The sequence below is a fragment of the Mustela nigripes genome, chromosome 1 (assembly GCF_022355385.1).
Source record: "Mustela nigripes isolate SB6536 chromosome 1, MUSNIG.SB6536, whole genome shotgun sequence".
Lineage (NCBI taxonomy): Eukaryota > Metazoa > Chordata > Mammalia > Carnivora > Mustelidae > Mustela > Mustela nigripes.
This window is the reverse complement of record NC_081557.1, coordinates 174121266-174146648: the sequence shown is the minus strand read 5'-3', so window position 1 is coordinate 174146648 and position 25383 is coordinate 174121266. Positions and strand designations below refer to the sequence as shown.

The 25383-nt window shown below is 35.4% G+C and overlaps 1 protein-coding gene across 1 annotated transcript in view; it reads left to right on the top strand.

The window, feature by feature from the left end:
* The window catches only part of ZGRF1 (zinc finger GRF-type containing 1), an 80780-nt gene that overhangs the window by 38514 nt on the left and 16883 nt on the right, over positions 1-25383 (top strand). The window contains 12 exon segments of the mRNA XM_059377410.1: positions 880-883; positions 1328-1983; positions 2898-3036; positions 3736-3920; positions 5054-5250; positions 6979-7118; positions 11924-12067; positions 14342-14456; positions 15907-16169; positions 18278-18437; positions 23196-23273; positions 23534-23681. Coding sequence (XP_059233393.1) covers positions 880-883; positions 1328-1983; positions 2898-3036; positions 3736-3920; positions 5054-5250; positions 6979-7118; positions 11924-12067; positions 14342-14456; positions 15907-16169; positions 18278-18437; positions 23196-23273; positions 23534-23681 — 2229 coding nt within the window.

Sequence of the window (25383 nt, the reverse complement as noted above, 5' to 3'; positions counted from 1 at the left end):
TTTGTTTCTCTTACCAGAAGAGACATATGTAGAAACATATTTCTTGGCAAATGTCAAAGAAATTACTACCTATGTTGACTTCTTTAGGAGTTTTACGATTTTAGGTCTCACACATATGTCTTTTAATCCATTTTGAGTTAATTTTTTTTAATGGTGTAAGAAAGTGATCCAGCTTTATTCTTTTACATGTAGCTGTCTGGTTTTCCCAGCACCAGCTGTTGAAGAGATTTTCCCCATTGTATATTCTTGCCTCCTTTGTTGTAGATTAATTGACCATGTAAGCGTGGAATTATTTCTAAACTATTATTTGGCTTTCATTGATCTGTATGTCTATTTTTATGCCAATCTTTTACTCTTTAATGAAGTTTTAACTTTTCTGTCAATGTTGCTGATTGGCTTCTTAGAATTATAATCTAACATTATAGAAGAATATCATTGGCTCACCTATTGCTATACTACCTTTCCAAGTGATCACTATAGTTTATTTCCAATAAATAATAAGTCTGTCAGGAACGCACATTATCATAAAATAGGAAACCATAGGATTGTCAGATAAAAACTTTAAGCTTATATATTTCCTATGTAGTATTATTCATTCACTTATTTATTCTATAAATATTTATCATTGCTTTTTACATTTTCAGGAGTATGTCTATTACTAACACTGCTCACCGAAGGAATTCCAAAATTCAGCCAAAATCTGCCATTAAATGAGTTTACCAGAGTTGAACTCTTATCACATACCAACAGATCAGAATAAAGCTAAATATCTTTGTAACCCTGAAAGTGAACATATTAATTCATGAGTGTAGTAAATAAAAAGGAGGCTATAGTCGTATGGTCCGATAAATAAACCATGAACTTCAGTTTCTGGAGTAGGAATGTAAAGTTGAGAACAAACAATTAGTTCTGGGTTTTTGTCCTGACTCTGCCAATCAGTAGTCATGTTACCTCTAGGTCTTGGTAGTCTCATCTATAAAATGAGTACAATAAATCCCTTCTTGGCTATAAAATACTCTGAAAACTTAAGTGCTATGTAAATATAATCTAGTGACTGGTGGTGGAAGGGAAGCCTTAGCTAAGGGGGAAAAGAAAAAAGAGAAGAATTGCAAGTTCATCAACCTTAAGAAAGTTTGAGTCTCTTAACTTTGAAATCTAAAATCATTAAAATATTTATATTATGAAAGTGGAAATAAAATTAAGGATTTTTTTTCAAGGCAAGTTGGTACTTTTTCTTTTTTATACAGATAGCTACTGGTTTTTAGGGCCTAGGTGGTGACTGTAATACATTTTTTATTTAATCAACTTTTTTTTTTTTTTCCTCCAGTTATCAAAAAATCTAGTTCTCTGGAGAATAAGAACTTTCAAAAGCTTCCATTAGTAAGTAGAACCCGAGTTCCGCTTATTACCTTGCCACCTGCTGAAAGGTCACCTGATTTAGATTCTTGTTCATATGTGATCAACTGTGATAGGCAAGAATCTTCTGGTCCCCCCCCCATATTCAACTTGTGTGAAGAATCAGGAGTTCGTTCTTTTAGCTTTGCACTTGAGGACCAAAGTGAAACTTCCTTCTTTAAAGAATCTAGAGAAGTGACTCCAGGGGACATTTTACTTCTCAATAATATATCTACTCAAAGCAAGTGGCTGAAATATCAGAACATACCCCAGTGCAACTTGACTACTCCAAATGGAGTCGATATGAAAGTAACAGATGGCTTCTCTCCTGAGATTATTCCTGGGACGCATTTTAGTGACACAGGTGAAAGACAGAATGATACTGTGAATGAAATCTCTTTAGACTCTATGCATTTGCAAATGTTAAAAAGCATGCTCCATCAGCAGCAGCAGGATTTTAGCAGTCAAGATTTGGTTTCTAGAAAGAAAGCACTCTGTTTGAATATAAAGCAGACTTCCAAGATTGAAAATATTCAAAACATTTTAGGAGAGTCTGCCTGCTACATCTACAGTGTAACAGATTTACAGGTGAGAAAGTGTACCGATGTATCTTGGTGCATTTTTTCCAATAGTTATTGTCTGAATTTTATTTTATTTTATTTTATTTTTTTTAAAGATTATTTATTTGACAGAGATCACAAGTAGGCAGAGAGAGGAGGGAAGCAGATTCTCTGCTGAGCAGAGAGCCCAATGAGGGGCTCAATCCCAGGACCCTGGGATCATGACCTGAGGCAAAGGCAGAGGCTTTAACTCGCTGAGCCACCCAGGTGCCCCTGTGGTCTGAATTTTATCAAAAGAATTACCAAAATCATATTGAGCAATGATTTTACTCCTGGAGCTGATGGCTTTTTGTTTTTTCCTTTTTTGAGTTTTCCAGAACTCTAGGTATAATTATGTCTTCTTTGACTTAAAATCTTTCCTGGTAGTTGTGAACATTAAGTGAACTTAAATATTTGAAACTGTCTGGTGCAGTATCTGGCACATAATAACTAGTTAATAAATTATAGCTTCAACTATTTCCACTTCGATTACTGTTCTTACTGTGATTGTTCTGATTTTTCACTATGAGTTCAGTTTTGCCAATCAGACCATAGTTAATGTAAAGTTAGATCTTATTATGTATTGATTTTGCACAATTACTGTAGTTGTAACCGGAAATTGAAACATACAGTGTTGTTCTTATTAGCAAAGTTTTTCCTAGCAAAAACTAAAAACTTATTAAGGGACAGAAACATTTATTCTTATTTATATGATTAAAATTGCCATGCATAGCCATTCTTGCTATATTCCCTGTCTCATTTAGAATTAACAAATGATTTTCAAGAATTCTGAAAATTAAAAGAAAAATGTGTTTGTTATATATCTCTACAGAAAATAACTTTCTTATTAATAAACACTATTTTTCCGGAGTTGTTATAATAACTTGAATTATTCAATTTCAGGAGATAAATGGCTCTGAGCTATGCTTCCCAAGTGGACAGAAAATAAAATCTGCTTATCTTCCCCAAAGGCAAATTCAAATACCAGCTGTTTTTCAGTCTCCTGCTCATTATAAGCAGATTTTTACATCTTGTCTCATAGGTATGACTGTTATTTTTCTATTTTATTATGATTGATCACTGCTTAATATAAAAGTAGTATAGCTATAGAAAGCATAATATTTTATACTGTGAATTTTCATATTAAATTCTCTACTTGAGATTTGTTATTTTCCATATGTTTCCTCCAGTTTTCAACAGTAACTTATATGCTAGTTTAAGGTCAAATTGAGTTTCATTAAGAGAGAAATGACGGTATTATCTTTTTCAAGTTATAATTTTTCATGTTTTTTGAACTAGAGGTGTTACAAGTGATTTTGTTAAGAAATTTTAAACATGATGTATGATAAGTTTTTTTTTTCATTTTTAAGATTTTGTTTATTTATTTGACAGTGAGAGAGGAAGCACAAGCAGGGGGAGTGGGAAAAAGAGAAGCAGGTTTCTCGCTGAGCAGGGAGTCTGATGTGGGGCTTTATCCCAGGGTCCTCAGATGATGATCTGAGCCGAAGGCATACCTTTAACTGACTGAGCCATCCAGACACCCCAGCATGATTAGTTTCGATAGTTCTTTTGGTTGTACAAGGACAAAACTTACCTTTGAAAAAATGGATATTAGCATTAGATTATAGATTACTCTGTTAAAAGGCTTTTTTGAATTTAGCTAACAGTGGACATGATACAATTATTTTATATTTTATTTTCATTTGTACTTTTTTCTTTCTTTTTTTTTTTTTTTTGGTAGAACATCTAAATATATTGCTGTTTGGCTTGGCACAGAGGTTACACAAAGCTCTTTCAACAGTTGACATATCATTTTACACATCATTAAAGGGAGAGAAACTGAAAAATGTAGAAAGTAATGTGCCATTCTGCCATCATCATCAACCTGCAAAACTTGTAATGGTTAAAAAGGATGGTCCAAATAAGGTATTGTTGCCTCTTCTTGCCTATTGCCCCACCAAATACTTGTAAAAAGTTTAGGTACCTACTGCTTTATGACAAGATTAAAGAGCAAGTCTTGATTAGGAGCCACTTGAGGTGTTAGTAACATACAGTAAATTCCCAGGAAATTTTTATTGAAAGATTATCTGTGTTCTAGGATGTAAAAGTGTGAGTTAAGATCATCCTTCACATTGCTTAGGAACTTACTACATAGTGGTGGATGGAGAAAGAAATATAGAAGGAAATTTTGTATAATAGTGTAATTGATACAGTAGGAGGCATATGCCCAAATTACAGTTATAGCACTGAGAAAGGAATATGTCCCAACCTGAGATCTTCGAGAATGCAGAGATGAGCCTGAAAGAAGTGAAAGTTTAAGTAGTTTATTATGGGATCCCCAGTGCAAGTAACTGATAAGGCCTTAGGAATATAAAAGCATAGTGATTTTATTTGCATTGCTGATAATGTATTATAGTCGGAGAAATCAAGCTAATGTTTATGTATTGCATATATATATTTAGATGTAAATTCAGTTGTCAAAAGCAAGAACTCATAAATATAACTACAGAATAAAATATTATAGAACCATCAAAAGTCTTTTTTTCTTTTTAAGATAATTTGATGACGTTGTTGTCATGTGTCCAGTATGTTGTGTATAAAGGTTAAGTTATGGGTAGAAAATACATCATTATCCATCATTATCTGAGTTTTATTATTTTAAAAAACAGTATACTGTGTATATTTTTGTGTGCATATGCACACACTTATGTGAGTGACAAAAAAGGCCAAAAAGAGATGCTCAAGATATTTCTTGTAGTTCTTTCTGGTTTTCTATAGTGAACATTTTAAATTGGGAAAACAGTAAATTTTGTTTTTCAAATAAGCTTATATTCTCAGAATAATGTAATTTTTTGATGAGGAGAAAATAAATGGAAAAGTAGGTGGTTTTAAATTTTAGTGTGTTGTTTAAATTGATATTAATAAGAAGATTAACTTGTATAATAATTTATTAAAGTAAATTAATGCCAAACGTCTTATATAAGTCTTGACAAATACAGTACAAAAACAGTAAAATATAAAATGTTTTTTCCTAAATTATAATATCTTTTTCCTCTTAGGGCCGTCTCTTTTATACCTGTGATGGACCCAAAGCTGAACAATGTAAATTTTTCAAGTGGCTTGAAGAAGTGACCCCAGGATATTTAACACAAGAAGACTCTCTACCTACCGTGGTTTTAAGTGATATAAAGAGTATTGGCCTATACTTAAGAAGTCAAAAGATACCTCTCTTTGAGGAATGCCAACTTTTGGTGAGGTACGTTTCTTGGTACCAAATAATGCCTGTAATTATATCAGAAGATAATACCCTCACATGATTGTCATCAGTTTTTTTTGTTGTTGTTGTTGTTTTTTAAAGACTTATTTATTTATTTTAGAGAGAGAGTGAGACAGACAGCAAGTTGGGGGTATGGGAGAGGGAGAGGGAATCTCAAGCAGACTCCCTGCTGAGCGCAGAGTCCAATGTGGGGCTTATTCCCACAACCCTGAGATCAGGACCTGAGCTGAAATCAAGAGTTGGACGCTTAACCACTGAGCCACTGAGGGGCCCTTATTGTCATCAGTTTTAAAAGAGATTGAGATAGGAAAAATATTTAAAAGTATCTAAAACCTCAGTTTTTCTAACTGTAAAATGGGAATAATTTTCTAAAGCTATTTTTGGCCCCCTCTAAACATCAAGCAGTGTCAGCAATATGAAGGTGACTGGCAGGCATGCTATTTTTCCAAGCATTTTTGTATACGGACACAATCCTAAGGGAAACCCTGCTTAAAAAAACCACAAGAATAATTTTTATCAGAGCTGGATAATAGTGGTCATTCACAAGGCTGAACTAGGTAGTTTTGTAGGATAATAAAATGCTACGTTTTGGAAAAATGTCTTATAAAAGTAGCTATAATGAACATTTGCATGGTAATTTAATAACATCTCTGGGGGGGTTATACATGCTGTGCCCTCTTCTAAGTACTTTGCATATGTTATTTCATTTAATCATCACAATAACTTAGAAAATATGGAAATAAAGGGGATAATATATTATAGTTATCAAAACTGAGGTACTCTATCTTTTATATACTTCATGGATACTTTTCCTATCTCAGTCTCTTTTAAAACTGTTGATAATTCCATGATGGTTGCTGTTATCTTTCTTTGACACAATATTTTTTAATTTCGTGTACATGTATGAAAGTATATAAACATATACTCACCCTGGTTCTTTCCTTTTAATGTTGTATTTTAAAGATGAAAAGAAGGGGCACCTGGGTGGCTCTGTCGTTAAGCATCTGACTTCGGCTAAGGTCATGATCCCAGGGTCCTGGGATCAAGCCCCTGCTCAGTGGGGAGCCTGTTTTTCCCTCTCCTGCTCCCCCTAGCTTGTATTCCCTCTTATTGCCTCTCTTTCTCTGTCCAATAAATAAATAAAATCTTAAAAAAAAAAGTTAAAGATGAAAAGAAAAAGATCTGTAACTTTAAACTCCCACTTGTAAACTAAGTCCTGGGATTATAATGTACAGTATGGTAACTATATTACATACATAATACATAAATATGTATTACATATTTAAAAGTTGCTGAAAGAGTAGACCTTAAAAGTGCTCATCTTGGGCACCTGGGTGACTCAATCAGTTAAGCATCCAGCTCTTGATTTTGGCTCAGGTCCTGATCTCAGGGTTATGAGATCGAGCCCCACATTTGGCTCTGTGCTCAGCGGGGAGTCTGCTTGAGAGTCCCTCTCCTTCTGCCCCTTTTCATTGTCAAATACATAAATCTTTTTTAAAAAGTGCTCATCACAAGAACAATTTGTAAATCTGTGTGGTGATGGATGTTAACTAGCCTTATTGTGGTGATCGTTTCACAATATATGCATTTATTGAAACATTTTATTGTATACCTGAAACGACTATAATGTTATATGACAATTATATCTCAGTAAAAAATTTGTCCCTTAATACTTAAATTCACTTTTACTTTTTACTTATTTTTCAGAAAAGGATTTGATTTTCAAAGAAAACAGTATGGCAAACTAAAGAAGTTTACTACTGTAAATCCTGAATTTTATAGTGAACCTAAAAGCAAACTTTATCTTAAGCTGAGTCGGAAGGAGAATTCTTCAACTTATAGCAAAAGTGAGTTGATTGATCATGTTGGTGACTATGTCTAGCCTTGCATCTCCATTACATAACAGCTCTGTAAATTCTTTCTATTAAAGAGGTTTTATAAAATACTGCTTAATAGTAGCATGTATTGTGAATTATTATATAATAGATTGGACCATTTCCAAAAAGCATTTTTAAAAATTTTAGTTTTTTAAAAAAACCTTACTAAAGACTCCCCAAATCTATTTAATTTTGTTTAAAAATTATACTAGCTTCTTGGCATTATATAAGTATATATTCCTTCTGAATGAAGGAATGTTGATTTGTTGATTGCATTCTAGCAGAAACTTCATGTTGCTTACCAATAACAAAACTATTTAAGATAGGCTACTTTGAATAGCACTAATTTAAACCCATAAATTTTAGGTTAATATGGATTTATTTCCCATCCTTGAACATAACTACCTTTTAAAAAATGACTACAAACTTGTCCAAGGTAATTTAATTACATTTATTTCATGTTTCCCTTTTAGCATTTTCTGGATTTTTCTCTTATTAATATATATCATCAAAAACTGTTTTGAATGTAGGTCTTTGTATGGTAAGCCTGCTAAGCCTTGAATACTTGAGAATATTTTTATTACACATTCATATTTGAATGATAGTTTTGCTACATTTAGAATTCTAGGTTATAAGTTCTTTTCATTTAATATTTAGACCTATGGAAGCAGCAATTTTATATGTTAACCAAGTATTAATATACTTGGTTATGTTCTTGCTGTTGAAAATCTGATGCCATTATGATTCTTACTCCTTTATATGTTGTTTGCTCTTTTTGGTTGGAAGCTTTAGAATTTTAATTTTCTCTCTGACTTTTATAGTCTTATATTCCCCTATAATGTGTCTACATATGAATTTTTCCATTTTCTCCTCTTGGGCACACTGTTGGCCTTTTAAATATAAAGTATTCTATCTCTAAACTCGTCCAGTATATGCATTAAATATGTATAGATTTTTGTATGTCAGTCATCTCTCCATAGGGGGTGTGTGTGTGTGTGTGTGTGTGTGTGTGTGTGTGTGTGTTTGTTTTAAATACTGAAGTCAGGGCATCTGGGTGGCTCAGTCAGTTAAGTGTCCGCTTTCAGCTTAGGTCATGATCCTAGGGTCCTGGGATGGAGCCCCATGTGGGGCTCCCTGCTCAGTGGGGAATCTGCTTCTCCCTTTTGCCCTTGCTTGTGCTCTCTCTGCCCTCTCTCTCTTTCAAATGAAAAAATAAAAATCTTAAAAAAAATACTAAAGTCTTTTATCTTTTCTATTTTTTAAATTCTGGGAAATTGATTTCCATTATTTCTTCATATAATCATCACTTTATTTTTATTTCTTTTCTAGAACTTTTATTATTCCAATATTAGCATCTCTGACTCTCTAAACTTTTCTTTTATATTGTTTGGGCTTTTGTCCTTTCTTCTTTCTGGGAAATATACTCAATATGGTCTTCTAAATTGCTTTGTTATTCCTCAAAAGTATCTATTCTGCTATTTATCCCATCAGTTATAACTTTATTTTAACTACCATGTTTTCAGCCTAATATTTTGGTTTGTTTCTTTCTCATTATTTTCTTGGTCATAGTTTGCATTGTTACTATCATCTCTTTTTTCAGGATAAATTTAAATTCTTTGTCCATCTGTTCTGGTATTTCCTTTTCTGTAGGTCTCTGTAATCCAGTATGTTTTTTTTTGAAGTCTTTGTTCTCCTTAAATGTCTCATTATTTTGGCCTTTAAACTAATTTTCCCCTGGTGTATCAGCTGCTCTTTCTGGCATTGCCTATGGGTGAAGGCTGACCCCAGTATGGTCAGCTTCAATGAGGTTAGGGAGTTGGGTTTAGTCCCAGATCTGCCATTTACTGTCCTTGTATCTGTGGATAATATATTTAACTTTTTCGGGCCTCATTCTTCCTTCATCAATAAAATGGTGATAATAACATCTATTTGATATTTAAAATTTCTTTTGACCCAGAATATAATATGTATTACTGTGTGGGGTTTTTGTTATTGTTGTTTTTAAGATTTTATTTTTTTAAGTCCTCTCAACACCCAATGTGGGGTTCAAACATACAACCCTAAGATCAAGAGTCACATGCTTCACCAAACCAGCCAAGTGCCCCTGGCTTATTTTTATTTTATTCAAAAAAAAAAAAAAAAATTCCCCTAGGTACATGACCTGCCAATAGATTCTGGTCTATTTACCTATCCCTGGTGGCAGTAGTTAGTGGGTATGCTGCCCTGTTTCTCTATATTAAAGTCCTTCTGGCAGTCTTGCTTTTTTTTTTTTTTTTTAATTTTATTTTTATTTTTATTTTTTATAAACATATATTTTTATCCCCAGGGGTACAGGTCTGTGAATCACCAGGTTTACATACTTCACAGCACTCACCATAGCACATACCCTCCCCAATGTCCATAACCCCACCACCCTTCTCCCAACCCCCCTCCCCCCAGCTGGCAGTCTTGTTTTAGCCAAAGACTAAATTAGCCTCAGAACAAATGCTGGAGTCAACTGCTCTAAGAGTGACAGGATTATGCCATCATCCATTAATTAATGTCCCAGCTGACCTTCAAGACTCACAATTCCTCTTTGTCCCCTTGGTGGTGAGGTTGGGGTTATCCTGAGAATCGGCTGGGAAAATTCTTCCTCTTTCCCCAATCCCAGAATTCCTTTCTGTCACCTATAAAGAATCAGGAGTTTCCTGGCTTTGTAAGATTTTTTATCATCATCCTTTCTCATTCTCCTTGTGGCTTCTATAAGAATCTCAGGGCTCTGAAGTAGACATGCCATTCCCACTGGCTCTTTTCTAACATTGTATTGGATTTGTATTTCAAATTTTTCCTGTCATTTCAGTGGGATATGGAGAGAAAGGAAAGGCAAACAGTTTTTTTTTTTGTTTTTTTTTTTTTTGGTCAACTATCTTGAATTGGAGATCTTTTTAAGTTATGGTGATGGTTGGATTAAATAAATATTAGCAAATAAGGAATAAATTATTTCTATGTTACCTCAGTTGGCCATTTTTTTTTTTGTTTTGTTTTTTGAGAGAGAGAGAACAAGGGAAGGGCAGAGGGAGAGGAAGTGCTAGAATTTTAAGGAGGCTCCAGGCCCAGTGAAGAGCCCCAGGTGAGGCTCCATCTCACTACCCTGAGATCATGGCCTGAGCTGAAATCCAGAGTCAGATGCTTAACGGCCTGAGCCACCCAGGTGCCTGGCAAATATTTTTTTAAAAATTAGATATATAATACTACATATTATATATCTAATTTATGTATTTTTCTAAAGCATAAATATTTTCTAAAACAATAGTTCTGTGGGGATATTGATAAAAGTCAATGTAAAGAAAATGGATTCTGTGGCTAAATAAATTTTGAAAATGCTGCATTAAGCAAATAACCTTAATTAAGATTTTTCAGAACCTAAAATATGCTGATATGCATTGGACTTTCCAAGATGGGAATGTAGTCCAATCAATCATCTTTTCTGATGCGGTTGAGACTTGTGACTTGTCAGTTAATTTTCAAAGTTGGTTTAAGTTAGGGATTATAATAAATAATGCACATGAACATTAAACATTGAAACTTAAAATATTTGAATATATTTTTATTTAATGATCTTTTCATGAAGAATTAAGGCTTTTGTTTAGACTGGGTGTTTTGATTGGTGATCTTTTTTTATCTTGTATAAATCATACCCATAAATACACCACCCATAAAGAATTACCATTCAGAATTCTTTTTTTTTTTTTTTAAAGATTTTATTTGTTTATTTGACAGAGAGAGATCACAAGTAGTCAGAGAGGCAGGCAGAGAGAGAGAGAGGAGGAAGCAGGCTCCCTGCTGAGCAGAGAGCCCGATTCGGGGCTTGATCCCAGGTTCTGGGATCATGACCTGAGCCGAAGGCAGAGGCTTAACCCACTGAGCCACCCAGGCGCCCCCCATTCAGAATTCTTAAACATGAAGCAAGAACTTGTGAAGAAATCTAAGTGGAGAGTGATTCAAATTTTTTCAATTTCTTTTCTAAGCTTTTACATTTGTCTCAATATATTTGAGTCAAGAGCAGTTTTTCTTGTGTATTTTGTGACTTTTTAAAGTAAATCCTTAAGTCTTTCTGAATTATTTAATTTTCTTAAAGCAACAATTATTTTTCTTCATATTCGTAATGATTCAAATAATACCTGATTAAGTTATAATATTATAACTAATCCAACTGCTATAAATAAATTTTAGAAAAAATAAAATTGACTCTTTGTAAGTATCAGCTCAACTGGTGGTAGAAATGATGTACAGGTATCGTGGGAAATAGCCTACTAGGGGTACTCAATATGCTGTGGAGATGGCGTGTTATACAGAAAGAAGAACATTAATTAATCTAGAGCATCTGTTAAGTAGAAGCTGTCCAGAGAACTTGTCTTCTGTTCACAGATTGCCAACTTTATTTGAGCATGAAAACCATTACATGGCAGAACATCTTTTTAGACTCATGTTCTTTCTTGGGAAAGTCTGATATAGCTATAAAGTTGTTTTAATAAGAAAGATGAGTTAGATGTTTTGTTACTTTATTTACATTGTTTTTTAATATAATCATAAAATAACTTAAAAAAACATAAAAGTAATTGCATTAAAACATGAAAATAAAATGTCACTTATTCAGGTTTTAGTTTGGGTAGATTCTGGTAGATAATAGCCAGTTTTGTTTTTTGAGAAATAATATGACCAAGCATGTAAGAAATCCAAAGTACTTTTGAATTGAGTGTAGTTCTGAGTTCTTTAAAAAATGTTTATCTTTACAGATGATCTTTGGGTGGTATCAAAAACCCTGGACTTTGAATTGGATACTTTTATTGCATGTAGTGCTTTCTTTGGGCCATCATCTATCAATGAAGTGGAGCTTCTACCTTTGAAAGGTTATTTCCCTTCTAACTGGCCCACTAATGGTAAGTGTTATCATGCCCATATTAATTTATATTAAAAGAAGAGTGATAGACATAAGACACATTGTAAGCAAGGGTGCTAACTTTGTGTGGGGTTATTTGATTAAGGCGAACAAAAAGCCAGCCACCTCGGGGCACCTGGTGGCTCAGTTGGGTAAGTGTCTGACCTTTGATTTCAGCTCAGGCCATGTTCTCAGAGTTGTCAGCGTGGGGTTCTGCACTGGGCTTGGAGCCTGCTTAAGATTTTCTCTCTCCCTCTCCCTTTGTTCCTCCCCCAGCCCTCTCCCCAGCTCATGCACACTCTCTCCAAAAAAGGAAAAAGTATCCATTTCTATTTCCTACTATTGTATGCAGTGTGTTCCTGAAAATAGGTATGAAAGTTGAATATATATTTTTGCAGTTCAAGTGTCACAGAGCTAACAATATAATAAAATCTTGAACCCTCACTTAAGTATTTTGTTGAAAAAAATTTTTTTTTAAGATTAATCCATTTATTATTTGAGGAGAGAGAGAGAGGTGTGGGGGGCATTGGAAAAGGGAGAGAGAATCTCAAGCAGACTCCACACTGAGCACGGAGTCCAGTGCAGGGCTTGATCTCATGACCGGGAGACCAAGACCCTCCGCTAAAATCAAGAGTTGGATACTTAACTGACTGTGCCACCCAAGCTCCCCTTAAGTTGATTTTTATATAACTAATTTTTAAAAATATAAACATTAAAAAAAAATAAGAATTTTCTCAAATAATTTCTCATATCAAGTTCTGATTCTCTTGGTTTTTTAATTCTTTTGGCTTATTTTTCTAATAGGGTACATTTAGTAAACACATCATTTATTTTTACATTGAGAGGTCTTTTAGATTTTGTAGGGATTTTCCTAGCAGTGGAACAGGAAGGTATGATTTTTGAGAAATTTTTAATAAGATAGTGGGCTACTAGCCTCATTATTATTATTATTATTTTCATAAAGGAAGTTTTAGTGGGCTGAATCCCTGTCCAGTTCAAAGAATCTGTAGATTTCTCTGCAGAGATCAGATATATCCTGATCTCTGGAATAATTCCTGATGGTTCAATTTGGTCTATAATTAGAGACACAACATTTAATGATTCATTTCCAGTATTTTTTAAAAAGTTTTTTAGGAAAGATTTTATTTGTGAGATTTATTTATTTATGAGAGAGCACAAGCAGTGGGAGTGGCATGCAGAGGGAGAAGCAGGTTCCCCGCTGAGCAAGGAGCCCAATTTGGGACTACATGGGACTTAGTCCCAGGACCCTGGGATCATGACCTGAGCTCAAGGCAGATGCTTAATCAACTGAACCACCCAGCCGTCCCTATTTCAAGTATTTTTTTTTTTTTTAAGATTTTATTTATGTGACAGACAGAGAACACAAGTAGGCAGAGAGAGAGAGAGGAAGGGAAGCAGGTTTCCTGCTGAGCAGACAGCCTGATGTGGGGTTGATCCCAGGACCTGAGACCATGACCTTAGACCATGACCTGAGCTGAAGGCAGAGGCTTAACCCATTGAGCCACCCAGGCACCCCCCATTTTAAATATTTTGTATACATTTTTAACTTTTGATTTTTTTCAAGAACTGAAAAAGCTAGTCAACTAGCTTGAGTCCAGTAAAAGTCTAATTGTGTAAATATTTGTTACTTAATTTGTCACTTTTGTATGCATATTTTCATATTTGTTGCAGTTGTTCCCCCGTATCAGCCTTCTGACTTTCTGTATTTTCCTATAAAATAGTTGAAGAAATAAAAGAAAATGTTCAGAAATTACACAAATCCTACTATACAGCACAAGATGGTATGCTAGTTAGTTGGAACTGTTGAGCAGTGTTACCATGCACTAACTCAGAACAGTTGTTCTTGCTCATTAGCTAATGTATAGAAGGCTAAATTTGATTTGACTTACGCAATTTATGAATACCCATATAAAATGTATGTATAAGCAGTGTTATAATTTAATGGATGAAAGGACCTACTGAAGAGTTTATTTTATGTCATGTGATTAATTCAGTAGCTGAGCTCTGAGTTAAATGAACATTTGGGGAGAGGGGAGGGCAGAGGAAGAGGGAGAGAGCAAATCCTAAGCAAGCTTCACTCTCAGCACAGAGCCTGACACAGGGATCGAGCCTAGAATGTTGAGATCACAACCAGAGCTGAAATCAAGAGTCAGATGTGTTAACCAATTGAGCCACCCAACTGAACGTTTTGATAGTTTTTTTATGACCCATTTTTTAAAATATTAAATGTTTATTTTCTGCATTCTTTCTACAGTGGTGGTCCATGCATTGTTGGTTTGTAATGCTAGCACAGAGCTGACCACTTTGAAAAACATTCAGGACAACTTTAATCCAGCTACTCTACCTCTAACACAGTATTTGTTAACAATGTAAGTCATTATTTTACCTTTGGGTCATTGGTATTCCAAAGTGTGACTAAACGTGAATATGAAAATGCAGTCAAAGTCCAGTACATAAATTTTTGCCAGTACTATTTTTATTATCTTTCAGAGACCATGAGATTACTGCTTGTAAATAGTTAAAAATAACTGATAAAATAAAAACTAATAAAAATTTTTTCTGTTTGTCAAGGAATAATATATTAAGGATCTTTTGAATGTTGATTTTTTTATGCATTTGTATTTTTATGCCACAAATTATTAAATATCTGAAAGAATCCTTTTATAGTTTGAATTCAGTAATGTATATCGATACTAACTTTATTCTTGACATAACATATAACTTCTAATTTTTCAAGAACCATTCCCCCTTTTTAAGATATTGGAAGTGATAGTCTATTAAATTCACTAAAATGGGAGATAAAGTCTAGTTTCTAATTTGGAATTTTATGATCTCTCTTGTGGTGTTTCATTTTTTCTCACCATAATGAAGTTCTAGGTAAATAATTAAAATCTTTCTGTTCCATTATGTTATTAACTTTTTTCCTTTTTAAATATTTTTTATTTATTTATTTGACAGAGAGAGACAGTGAGAAAGGGAACACAAGCAGGGGAAGTAGGAGAGGGTGAAGCTGGCTTTCTGCTTAGCAGGGAGCCCGATGTGGGGCTCAGTCGCAGGACACCGGAATCATGACCTGAGCCACAGGCAGACACTTAATGACTGATCCACCCAAGCATCCTATCTTCATTATTTAATCCTTGAAATGAATTCATTCTTTATAGAAATAGAAATAAAACCGATTTATTTATTGTAGTATTACCTAAAATAGAGGCCATATTAATTATCTAAGTCAGCCTTATATAGTGGAACATTGGGTTTAAAATCAGTACACCACTTATTATCTGTGTGCGTTTTGGGGAAAAAAATTAATATTTCTCTATCTCTATTTGGGGTGGTTACTTCCTAATGTTGTTTTTAAGATTATGTCCAATAGGGCGCCTGGGTGGCTCAGTGGGTTGAGCCGCTGCCTACGGCTCAGGTCATGATCTCCGAGTCCTGGGATCGAGTCCCACATCAGGCTCTCTGCTCGGTGGGGAGCCTGCTTCCTCCTCTCTCTCTGCCTGCCTCTCTGCCTACTTGTGATCTCTCTCTCTGTCAAATAAATAAATAAATCTTTAAAAAAAAAAAAGATTATGTCCAATAATATGTAAAATGCTTAGCATAGTGCCTGCACATATTTGGTCATCAAACAAATGTTAGTTCTCTTCTCCCCACCCCCACCCCGCTTCAGATTGGGACATATATCCATTTGTACCTTTAAGAAAAGGTTCTTTGTGATGCATATGCAGTGAAGGTTAACCTATGAATAGGTTTATTTATTTCAAAAACCCCTTATTTTCCTTTTTAATCTTTTTCTCTTTTTTGCTGCCTTTTTACTAGGTCTTCATCAACTACAGTTAGCAACAAGAGAGTCAATAAGAGAAATTTTATCCCACCAGCCTTCTCAAACGTCAGCACAAAATTTGAACTTCTCAGCCTAGAAGCAACATTGAGGTTAGCTAGTGAATTAATTCAGGCACACAATTTAAATAAGGATCAAGCTACAGCTTTAATTCAGATAGCTCAAATGATGGCATCCCATGAAAATGTTGAAGAAGTGAAGGAACTGCAAATCCATACCCTCCCTATCACGATTATACATGGTAAGAAGCAAGAAAGATAATAGGTCTAGTAAATATACTGTTATATAAGCTTTTGTAACTTAGTCTGTTTGTAATTTCCTAGTCAGACAAGATTCCAGAAAAACTCTACATAGATTATTGTGAATCTGAACCTACTTTAGTAAACTATTAGATGAGAGTAGAAGTGACCACCCTGAAAGGGAAAATAGGCAGCATATCTAATGAATGAGTAGCATTATATATTCATTATTTATAGCATCCAGATGTGATCTAGGTATCCATGTGTTGTACTATCAGAGTGAACTTCAACTCTGAGCAGCAAAGCCTTTTCTTAATTCCTAGTCAGCTTACTCTTTCATCCTCCCCCAGCAGCTATTCCAAACCTTCATTCTTTTTTTTTAAAGATTTTATTTATTTATTTGACATTTTATTTATTTATTATTTTTTTAAAGATTTTATTTATTTATTTTACAGAGGTCACAAGTAGGCAGAGAGACAGGCAGAGAGAGAGGAGGGAAGCAGGCTCCCCACTGAGCAGCGAGCCCGATACGACACGAGGCTTGATCCCAGGACCCTGGGATCGTGACCTGAGCTGAAGGCAGAGGCTTTAACCCACTGAGCCACCCAGGCGCCCCCCAAACCTTCATTCTTATATGAAGAATATAAGGGGCATCCTCCTTGCCCTTGCTCCCACTCTCTTCTGAAACTGATCTTTCCTCTAAAACAGGAAACAGAGCTTATAACAGAAACTCCTGTCAATATCCTGCTCTTCTTCTCCAGTTTACCTAAATTTGAATCTATTTTTAACCTCGTTTGGTTCTGTCCCAGTAAGGGCGCTTTACTTTCCCCCTCTTAGAACTAATCATTCTATCCAGATTCTGTCACCCCTTTAGCTCATTTCCTCTCACAGACCTCCACTGAGCAGTTTTGTGCTCCTTTGAGGATTTGCATCACACCGCCCTGTTGACCAAGCTAGATATCTGGGAGTCATCTTTGATTACTCTTTCTCCCTAGATGAAGTGCCTCTCTTAATCCTCCTCCTACTCTTTGTTTATCTTCCCTCATCATATCAGTTACTGAGATGTTTCCCTTCTAGTGTCTACCTTTCTTTCATACCAGTTTTCTTCTCTCCAGATCACTTGCATCCCCTTAAGCCCAGCCTTCATCATACCTTCATATATACTGGTAAGAGAGTGGGCTCTTGAACTAGAATCTGGATTTATATCCTGGCTGTTTTATTTATTAGCTGTATGATCTTGGGTAGGTTACTTATCTTTTTAATTTCCTGCCTTGTAACATGGAGTTGATAATAGCATCTGTCTCTTTAGATTGGAAGATTAAATGACTTAACTGATTAGTAAAGGGCTTAGGCACTCAGGAAAGGGAGGCATTCAGGGAAGTTAGCATGTATTAAAGTATTGTAACAATATTGTAGCAATTATTGTCCTATAGTTTTCTAATTGATCTACCTTTAGTTTTACCTTTTGTAATTATTTTCACTCAAGTAGTTTTTACAAAATACAATTTGCCCAAGTCAGTTCTGTTGCTTGAAATCCTCCAGGGACTGTCCCTGGCCTACTAGACAAAATGAACTTTTTAGCCATACCACGCAGAACCCTTGTGATTTATCCTCCTGCCTATCTTGTCAGCCTCATCTCTTGCCTATTTGCAGTAGCCTGTATAGAAATAGGTAGCATCTACATACTTTGTCATGCTTTTGCCTAGAGTGGCCTTTCTTTAAGCAGTCTAGATATCTTATGCTGAAAGACTTAGTTCTGTACTTCTTATTTTTAGGAAACATTCCCATCTCCACCAAAGCAGAAAGAAATGTTTTTTTATACGTACCATAAATTTTTAAATGGCAAAAGAAGAAATGTTCTTTTTTACTTACCCTACTTTATCATTGTTCCTTTACTTTGTCTAGGGTCTCATTAAATATGGAGGTCTTTGGTTATCTATCTACTTATCCCCTCTGCTAAGCACATAGTGGTAACTCAATGAATGTTTTTTGAACAAATTAATTTAAACAAAGGAGAGAGGAAGGCAGATGGATGAAATGTTTCTTGTGCTTTCAGAAATTTATTTATAGTATTGCCTTTATTTTTTTCTCCTTCCTTCAAAATAATTAGGTGTTTTTGGAGCAGGAAAGAGTTATTTGCTGGCAGTGGTGATTTTGTTTCTTGTACAGCTGTTTGAAAAGAGTGAAGTTCCTACAGGTGGAAATGCAAGACCATGGAAACTTCTCATTTCTTCTTCCACTAATGTAGCTGTGGACAGAGTACTTCTTGGGTACGTATGACTAGTATATTTAAATAGTTAATTGGGGATGCCTGGGTGGCTCAGTGGGTTAAGGCCTCTGTCTTCAGCAGAGATCCCAGGGTCCTGGGATTGAGCCCCGAATCGGGCTCTCTGCTCACTGGGGAGCCTGCTTCCTTCTCTCTCTCTCTGCCTGCCTGTGATCTCTGTCAAATGAATAAATAAAATCTTTAAGAAAATAAAGTTAATATTTTATTATTTTATTCTATTTTAAATTTTTAAAAGTTTTATTTATTTAAGTAACTCTCCCTCTAGCGTGGGGCTTGAACTCAGGGCGCCAAGATCCAGTCACATGCTTCTCTGACTGAGCCAACCAGGAGGCCCTAAGTAGTTAATATTTTAGGTTATTGTTGAGAGAGACAATCCATCTTGGGCCCTGAGTGTCCATGCATATTTTTGCTGGGCATGTCAAAAATTCAAGGCCTTACTCTCTGACTGAGAGAGCATCAATGAAAGAGTAATAAACTAACTTACTAGGTTATAAATATGATAAAATCAAATACCAAACCTGACCATGTTGTCACAAGGACAGGATACTCACTAAAAATTAAGCTTGGTCATGTAGGGCTAAAGGGTATATTGTTGAGGGAGGCAATCTGCCCTAGGACCCTGAGCATTCCTCCTGGGATGTTAAGGATGCAAAGCCCTGACCACGATTACCCAAGACATTTCTCAGTGTTATGTTTGCAGCAAGCAGCCTTGATTGACAAGGTAGTGTCTCCCTCCAAGACAAAGAGCAGATTTGCTTACTGATTGTTATAAGAAGAGTGGCTCTCCGAGTTCAGTGTTTCTTTTCTGCAGTTCAACACAATGCATGTGCAAGAATCTATCTGGACCTTCTGTGTCTTTCCACTGGACTTGGGGACCAAGGGATACCAGTGCATATTTGTGGTTCCTTATGCTGTTACCAGTGCCATGAATAAAAGTCATTTGTTCCTGACTCAAGAACCTTGGAAGTGGGCTAAAATTGCTGAACCAACTTAGAGGTCGTCCTTAAATACCCATCTTTATGAACCTATAATTGTGAAATAGCTCATCAGTTTAGTCAAATTAATTTTTTATTTTAGTAATAGGGATCTAAGGAAGGCAATCATAATCTGTCTTGCAGGTATAAAATTTTTGTCATTGTGTAAAATTTTATTGAAAATGCAAAGACAGGAGTACTGTGTGGCTCAGTCAATTAAGCAGTTAAGTATCTGATTCTTAATTTTGGCTCAGGTCATGATCTCAGGGTCATGAGATCAAGCCCTGTCTTGGGCCCTGCCCTAAATGTAGAATCTGCTTGTTCTTCTCCCTCCTTCTGCCCCTCTCCCTAGTCACACATCCTCTCTCTCACTTTCTCTCTCTCTCTAAAATAAATATAATACTTAAAACAATTTTTTTAAATGCAAAGAAAATATTACTTATTTTACCAATATCCCAATAACATATTGACATAATTTTGACATAAATGACAAAGTTTGATTAGAAGAAAGAACTCATTTTAAAATGTGTAGGCTTTTTAAAAATTAACTTTTATAATTATATAAGTGAATGCTTAAAGTGGAAAATATGCAGACTATACAGATAATATATTTCTTTACAGATTTTTAAGGTATACACAAATACTCATTTATTTTCCATACTTAGCATTCAACATAATGTAGTATTTTGTGTCCTGTTTTTTTCACATAAAGATAAAGTATTGGGGCGCCTGGGTAGCCCAGTTTGTTAAATGTCTGTCCCTTGGTTTCAGCTCAGTGTTGTGGGATCCAACCCCACATGGGACTTTGTGCTCAGTGCAGAGTCTGCTTCAGATTTTTTCTCCCTCTCCCTCTGTCCCTCCTCTGCTCTCACACGCTCTTGCTCACTCTCTAAAATGAATAAATAAAGTCTTTTTAAGAAGATTATTTATGTTATTGCATCTTTTTAGAAAAAACAATTTTTCTCAACTTTGTCATATGCAATGCAATAATATGCTTACACTTTAATTAAGCAATTTTTTAAAGTTTTATTTAAGTAATCTCTACATCTAACATGGGGCTTGAACTCAGGACCCCGAGATCAAGAGTCCCACATTTCTCCAACTAAGCCAGCCAGGAACTCCTAATCAAGCAATTTTTGATCGGTAAACTTTTTTTTAGAGTTTTGCCATTTTAAATAATATCGCAGTAAAGATCCTTAAATATTAATCTGTCTTCATTTCTGATTCTTTCCTTAAAGAAAAGTCTCAGGCCTAGAATAAAAGATGTAAACTTTATTTTTTTAAGATTTATTGATTTATTTGAGAGAGTGAGAGAGAGCACACACATTTTGCATACAGGGGGGTGAGGGAGCTGCAGAGAAAGAGGGAGAGAATGAATTTTAAGCAGGCTCCACACTGAGCAAGGATTGAGGAGCCTGATGTGGGGCTCAGTCCCATGACCCTGATATCATAACCTGAGCTGAAATCAACAGTCAGCACTTAACTGAGTCACCCAAGTGCCCCTAATTTTTTTTTCTTTTTTTTAATTTCACAACCCTGAGATCAAGAATTGCTTGCTTACTGACTGAGCCAGCCAGGCACCACAAGATGTAAATATTTTCTAAGCTTCCTAATTTATTTTTCAAAATTGTCCTTCAGAAAGGATCTGCCAGTGTACAGTCTTCTAGTAATCTGAAACAGAGACTGAATACATTTCTTTTCTTTCTTTTTTTTTTTTTTTTAAGATTTTATTTATTTATTTGAGAGAGAGAGAACATGAGAGTAGAGAGGTCAGCAGGAGAAGCAGACTCCCTGCCGAGCAGGGAGCCTGATGTGGAACTCGATCCTGGGACTCCAGGATCATGACCTGAGACGAAGGCAGTTGCTCAACCAACTGAGCCACTCAGGCGCCCTGAATACATTTCTTGATTCAAGAAAATGAGGAGTTACTTGGGGGCTTTAGACTGCTCAGCTTGAGATGAAAATTTAACTGTAGTCTGTTAGAAAAGTTAGAAAAATCATAAAGTTAGAATGAAGAAGGAAGGTAAGTACTGAATACTAAAACATTTAGGAGAAATTCTCCAATGTTTAAGCCTCTGATAAGGACCTGAGAAATATGGATCTATAATTAGGATATACACCTCAACTGCATATAGGCTAGACTCACACATTAAAATAACATTTAGCAATACATTTGGACAATGTACTCTGACAGTAATGGACAGGATGGGACAAAGAGTTTCTTGAGAAGAAATAAAATGTACTTTTTCTTTTTTTTAAAGATTTTATGTATTTTAGAGAGAAAGAGAATGTGTGAGGTAGGGGGAGGAGCAGAGAGAGAGGGACAGACAGATTTCAGCTAAGTGCAGAGCCCGAGGTAAGGCTCATCTCATAACCTTGAGATCACCTGAGCCCAAAGCAAGAGGATGCTTAACTGACAGAGTGAACGAGGTGCCCTCAAAAAACATACTTTTTACCCTATTTTAGTGGTATGATGAGGATACTGCATACTTTGTTATCACAGAATTAACATAAAATTGCATTGAAAAAATGTAATCTGTGTTTTGAGACTGACTGTCAAGATGAGGACTATGAAATATGCAGAAGTTGCAATTTATCCATGTATTGACATTAAACAAACTGCTTCCAAATTATTTAGGAAAACTATGTGTGGAAAGCTATAGTTTATTTAGCTTTCTAGCACTTTAAATTCCCATTTGAGGTGACAGAAGATGTTGTAGAGAACTGGATATTCATTGAGATCCCTACTCTGTTTCTAGCCTAGAGCCAGAGCTCTAAGATAAATGAGACGGAAAGGTAGGTGAGAGTGGCTTCTTCACAAAGCCCTAATTGGGGATGATGTATGTAGAAGAATGATCATAGCTTTCGAAGGTAGACAGACTTGCCTAGGCTGAATCATGGCTGACTCTACTTATTAGCTCTGTGGCCTCAGCAAAGTACCTCATTTTTGGAGTCCTCATCTATAGAATGAGTACTATCATGCAGAGCTGTAATGAGTATTAAATGAGATAATGTATGTAAAAGTAGGGCACGCATTCCTAATAAATGCTAAGTATATGGTAGCTATTTTCCATATTATTATGTCAGAGACAGTTTTATTTGTGATAAATACTAACATCAGTATTTTATTTTATTTTTTTTAAAAGATTTTATTTATTTATTTGACAGAGAGAGATCACAAGTAGGCAGAGAGGCAGGCAGAGAGAGAGGAAGGAAAGCAGGCTCCCTGCTGAGCAGAGAGCCCGATGCGGGACTCGATCCCAGGACCCTGGGATCATGACCTGAGTCAAAGGCAGAGGCTCTAACCCACTGAGCCACCCAGGTGCCATATTTTTTTTTTTTTTTAATTTTATTTACTTATTTGACAGAGATCACAAGTAGGCAGAGAGGCAGACAGAGAGAGAGGAAGGGAAGCAGGCTTCCCGCCGAACAGGGAGCTCAATGTGGGGCTCGATCCCAGGACCCTGAGATCATGACCTGAGCCAAAGGCAGAGGCTTAACCCACTGAGCCACCCAGGCGCCCCAACATCAGTATTTTAGAAACATTTAATGAACCTTCAGTATAATTTAAAAATTCTTTATAAAATGCATTATATTAAAAAGCTTTTAGCTACATTGCATTTTCTCATTTAGGCACATCAGGTTGAATTCTATAACTATAAAATATACTGTTACACAAAAATAATTTTAATAACAAAAATATTAGGTGAAACTTTGCTTTATAAATTCTTCTAAATAGAATCTATTTGATCTTGTTTTCTTTCAAGGCTTCTCAGTCTTGGCTTTGAAAAGTTTGTCAGAGTTGGGAGTGTCAGGAAGATTGCCAAGCCAGTTTTACCTTATAGGTAAGAACACTGATTTTCAAAAGTCAGAGTGCTCAAAGAAGTATAATAATTTTGTATAATTTTAAGTTTGGTTTTTGAAAAAGAGTGGAGAAAGCTTTATCTTTTTGTTGTTGTTGTTAACTTAGAATATCTCTATTTTACTTTTTTCTAATGTGAAAATGGGATAAAGAGGGATATTCCTAACCCCTGAAACAAATAATACATTATATGTTAATTTAAAAAAAAGAGAGGGGTATTCTTTTATGTAATTCTTTTTTTAGTTTGCATGCTGGCTCAGAAAGTGAAAATGAACAACTGAAAGAACTACATGCACTAATGAAAGAAGACTTGACTCCTCTGGAAAGGGTCTATGTCAGAAAAAGTATTGAACAGCATAAACTGGGGACCAATAAAACCCTGCTGAAGCAGGTAAGTTTGTTTCTTAATTTGTATATACTACTCAGAATTCTTTTATTCCTTTTAATGAAGAATATTTCATTTAAATAAAACCGCGATAGCTTAGAGTCAAATAAAAAGTATGTGTATGTCTATCCAGTGCATGTTTTATCTTATTGAAAAACATTCTTCAAATTTGTGAACAGATCCAACCATGAATGAGTTATCCTTTCTCCTTTTCTGTATTTGTATATCTTTTTATAAGCTCAAAGAGGAAAGAGAAGAAATGGGAATAGATTTCCTGGCAAGTTAAACGAAATTTGGGTTTTTTCTAGGTGAAATGGGGAAGGAAAAGAAGGTCTGACCCTGTGCAAAATTTGTCTTTAATGCCTTCCTAGAAAGCCAAGCCTTTCAGGGTTTGTCTATATCTGAGAATCTAGGAGGTTCATATACTTTCTTGTAAGTTTTAGAAGCCAAGACTGGACACACAGGATCTCAAGCTGTAACAAGTAGCCACACCCCTTTATCACCTTTTGATGTGGGCAGCTTCATTCAGCTGGTAGCTGAGAGAAAGAAGTCAGTCAGTAGCCTCCTCCAGTGAAAGGAGAGCATGAGGAAAAGAAAGAGAAAGGGAAGAAAAGAGGGTTGTGGACTTCTTGGACCATGTAGACATTGGTTACTTTATGCAAGAGATTCAGAAAAATCAGCATACTTGGGTCCCCATATTGTGTAGCTATTTCAGTAGTAATGCTGCTTAACAAACAAAATCTCAATACTTTAAGATAACAAAATTATGACTCTAAAGGTCAGTTGGCAAGGCCCAGCTTGAAGCTTTGGTTCAGATCTCTTATTCTGAGAAAAACTGCCGATGGTATGATGGTCTTCTTCTGACAGATGGCAGAAGTTCAAGAAGGAAGCCTAGATCACACAAATACATTTAAAACTTTTGTTCATGTCATGTCTGCTAATATTCCATTTGCTGCAACAAGTCATATGGCCAAGTCTAACATTTAGTGGGACAGGGAAATATACTCCCCCTATCTCTCTCTCTCTGTAAAGTCACATGGTAAAGGGTATGGATATGTAATACTCTCACAGGGAGGGAGGGAGAAATTGCAAATAATAACCAATTTACAAGTTTTGGCTATAGAAGTCCTCAGAAGACTTCAGACTAGCTTTCTGTTATTTTGAGTTATAGAGTTAACTACTTCCTTTTCCCCCAGCTAAATCCAGAAGGGCTTATTTTGACTGGGTTCAATCCATGCAAATTAGTCATTTATGTAAATTATCATTTTACTTGCTTATCCAACATAATATTGATATGTAAGAATAATCGTTAATGATTTCTTTGATAATTTTCTGTGTGAAAGCCCAGATAGCATAGTATATTGCTCATTGGTATTATCTGTTTACAAATGAAAACTCTTTTATTTATTTATTTTTAAAGATTTATGTATTTTACTTTTTTTTTTTTTTTAAGATTTTATTTATTTATTTGACAGACAGAGTTCACAAGTAGGCAGAGAGGCAGGCAGAGAGGGAGAGGCAGAGAGTAGAGAGCCCGAGGCGGGGCTCGATCCCAGGACCCTAAGATCATGACCTGAGCCAAAGGCAGAGGCTTTTTTTCTTTTTTTTTTAAAGATTTTATTTATTTATTTGACAGATCACAAATAGGCAGAGAGAGAGAGAGAGGAAGAAGCAGGCTTCCCGCTCAGCAGAGAGCCCGATGCGGGGC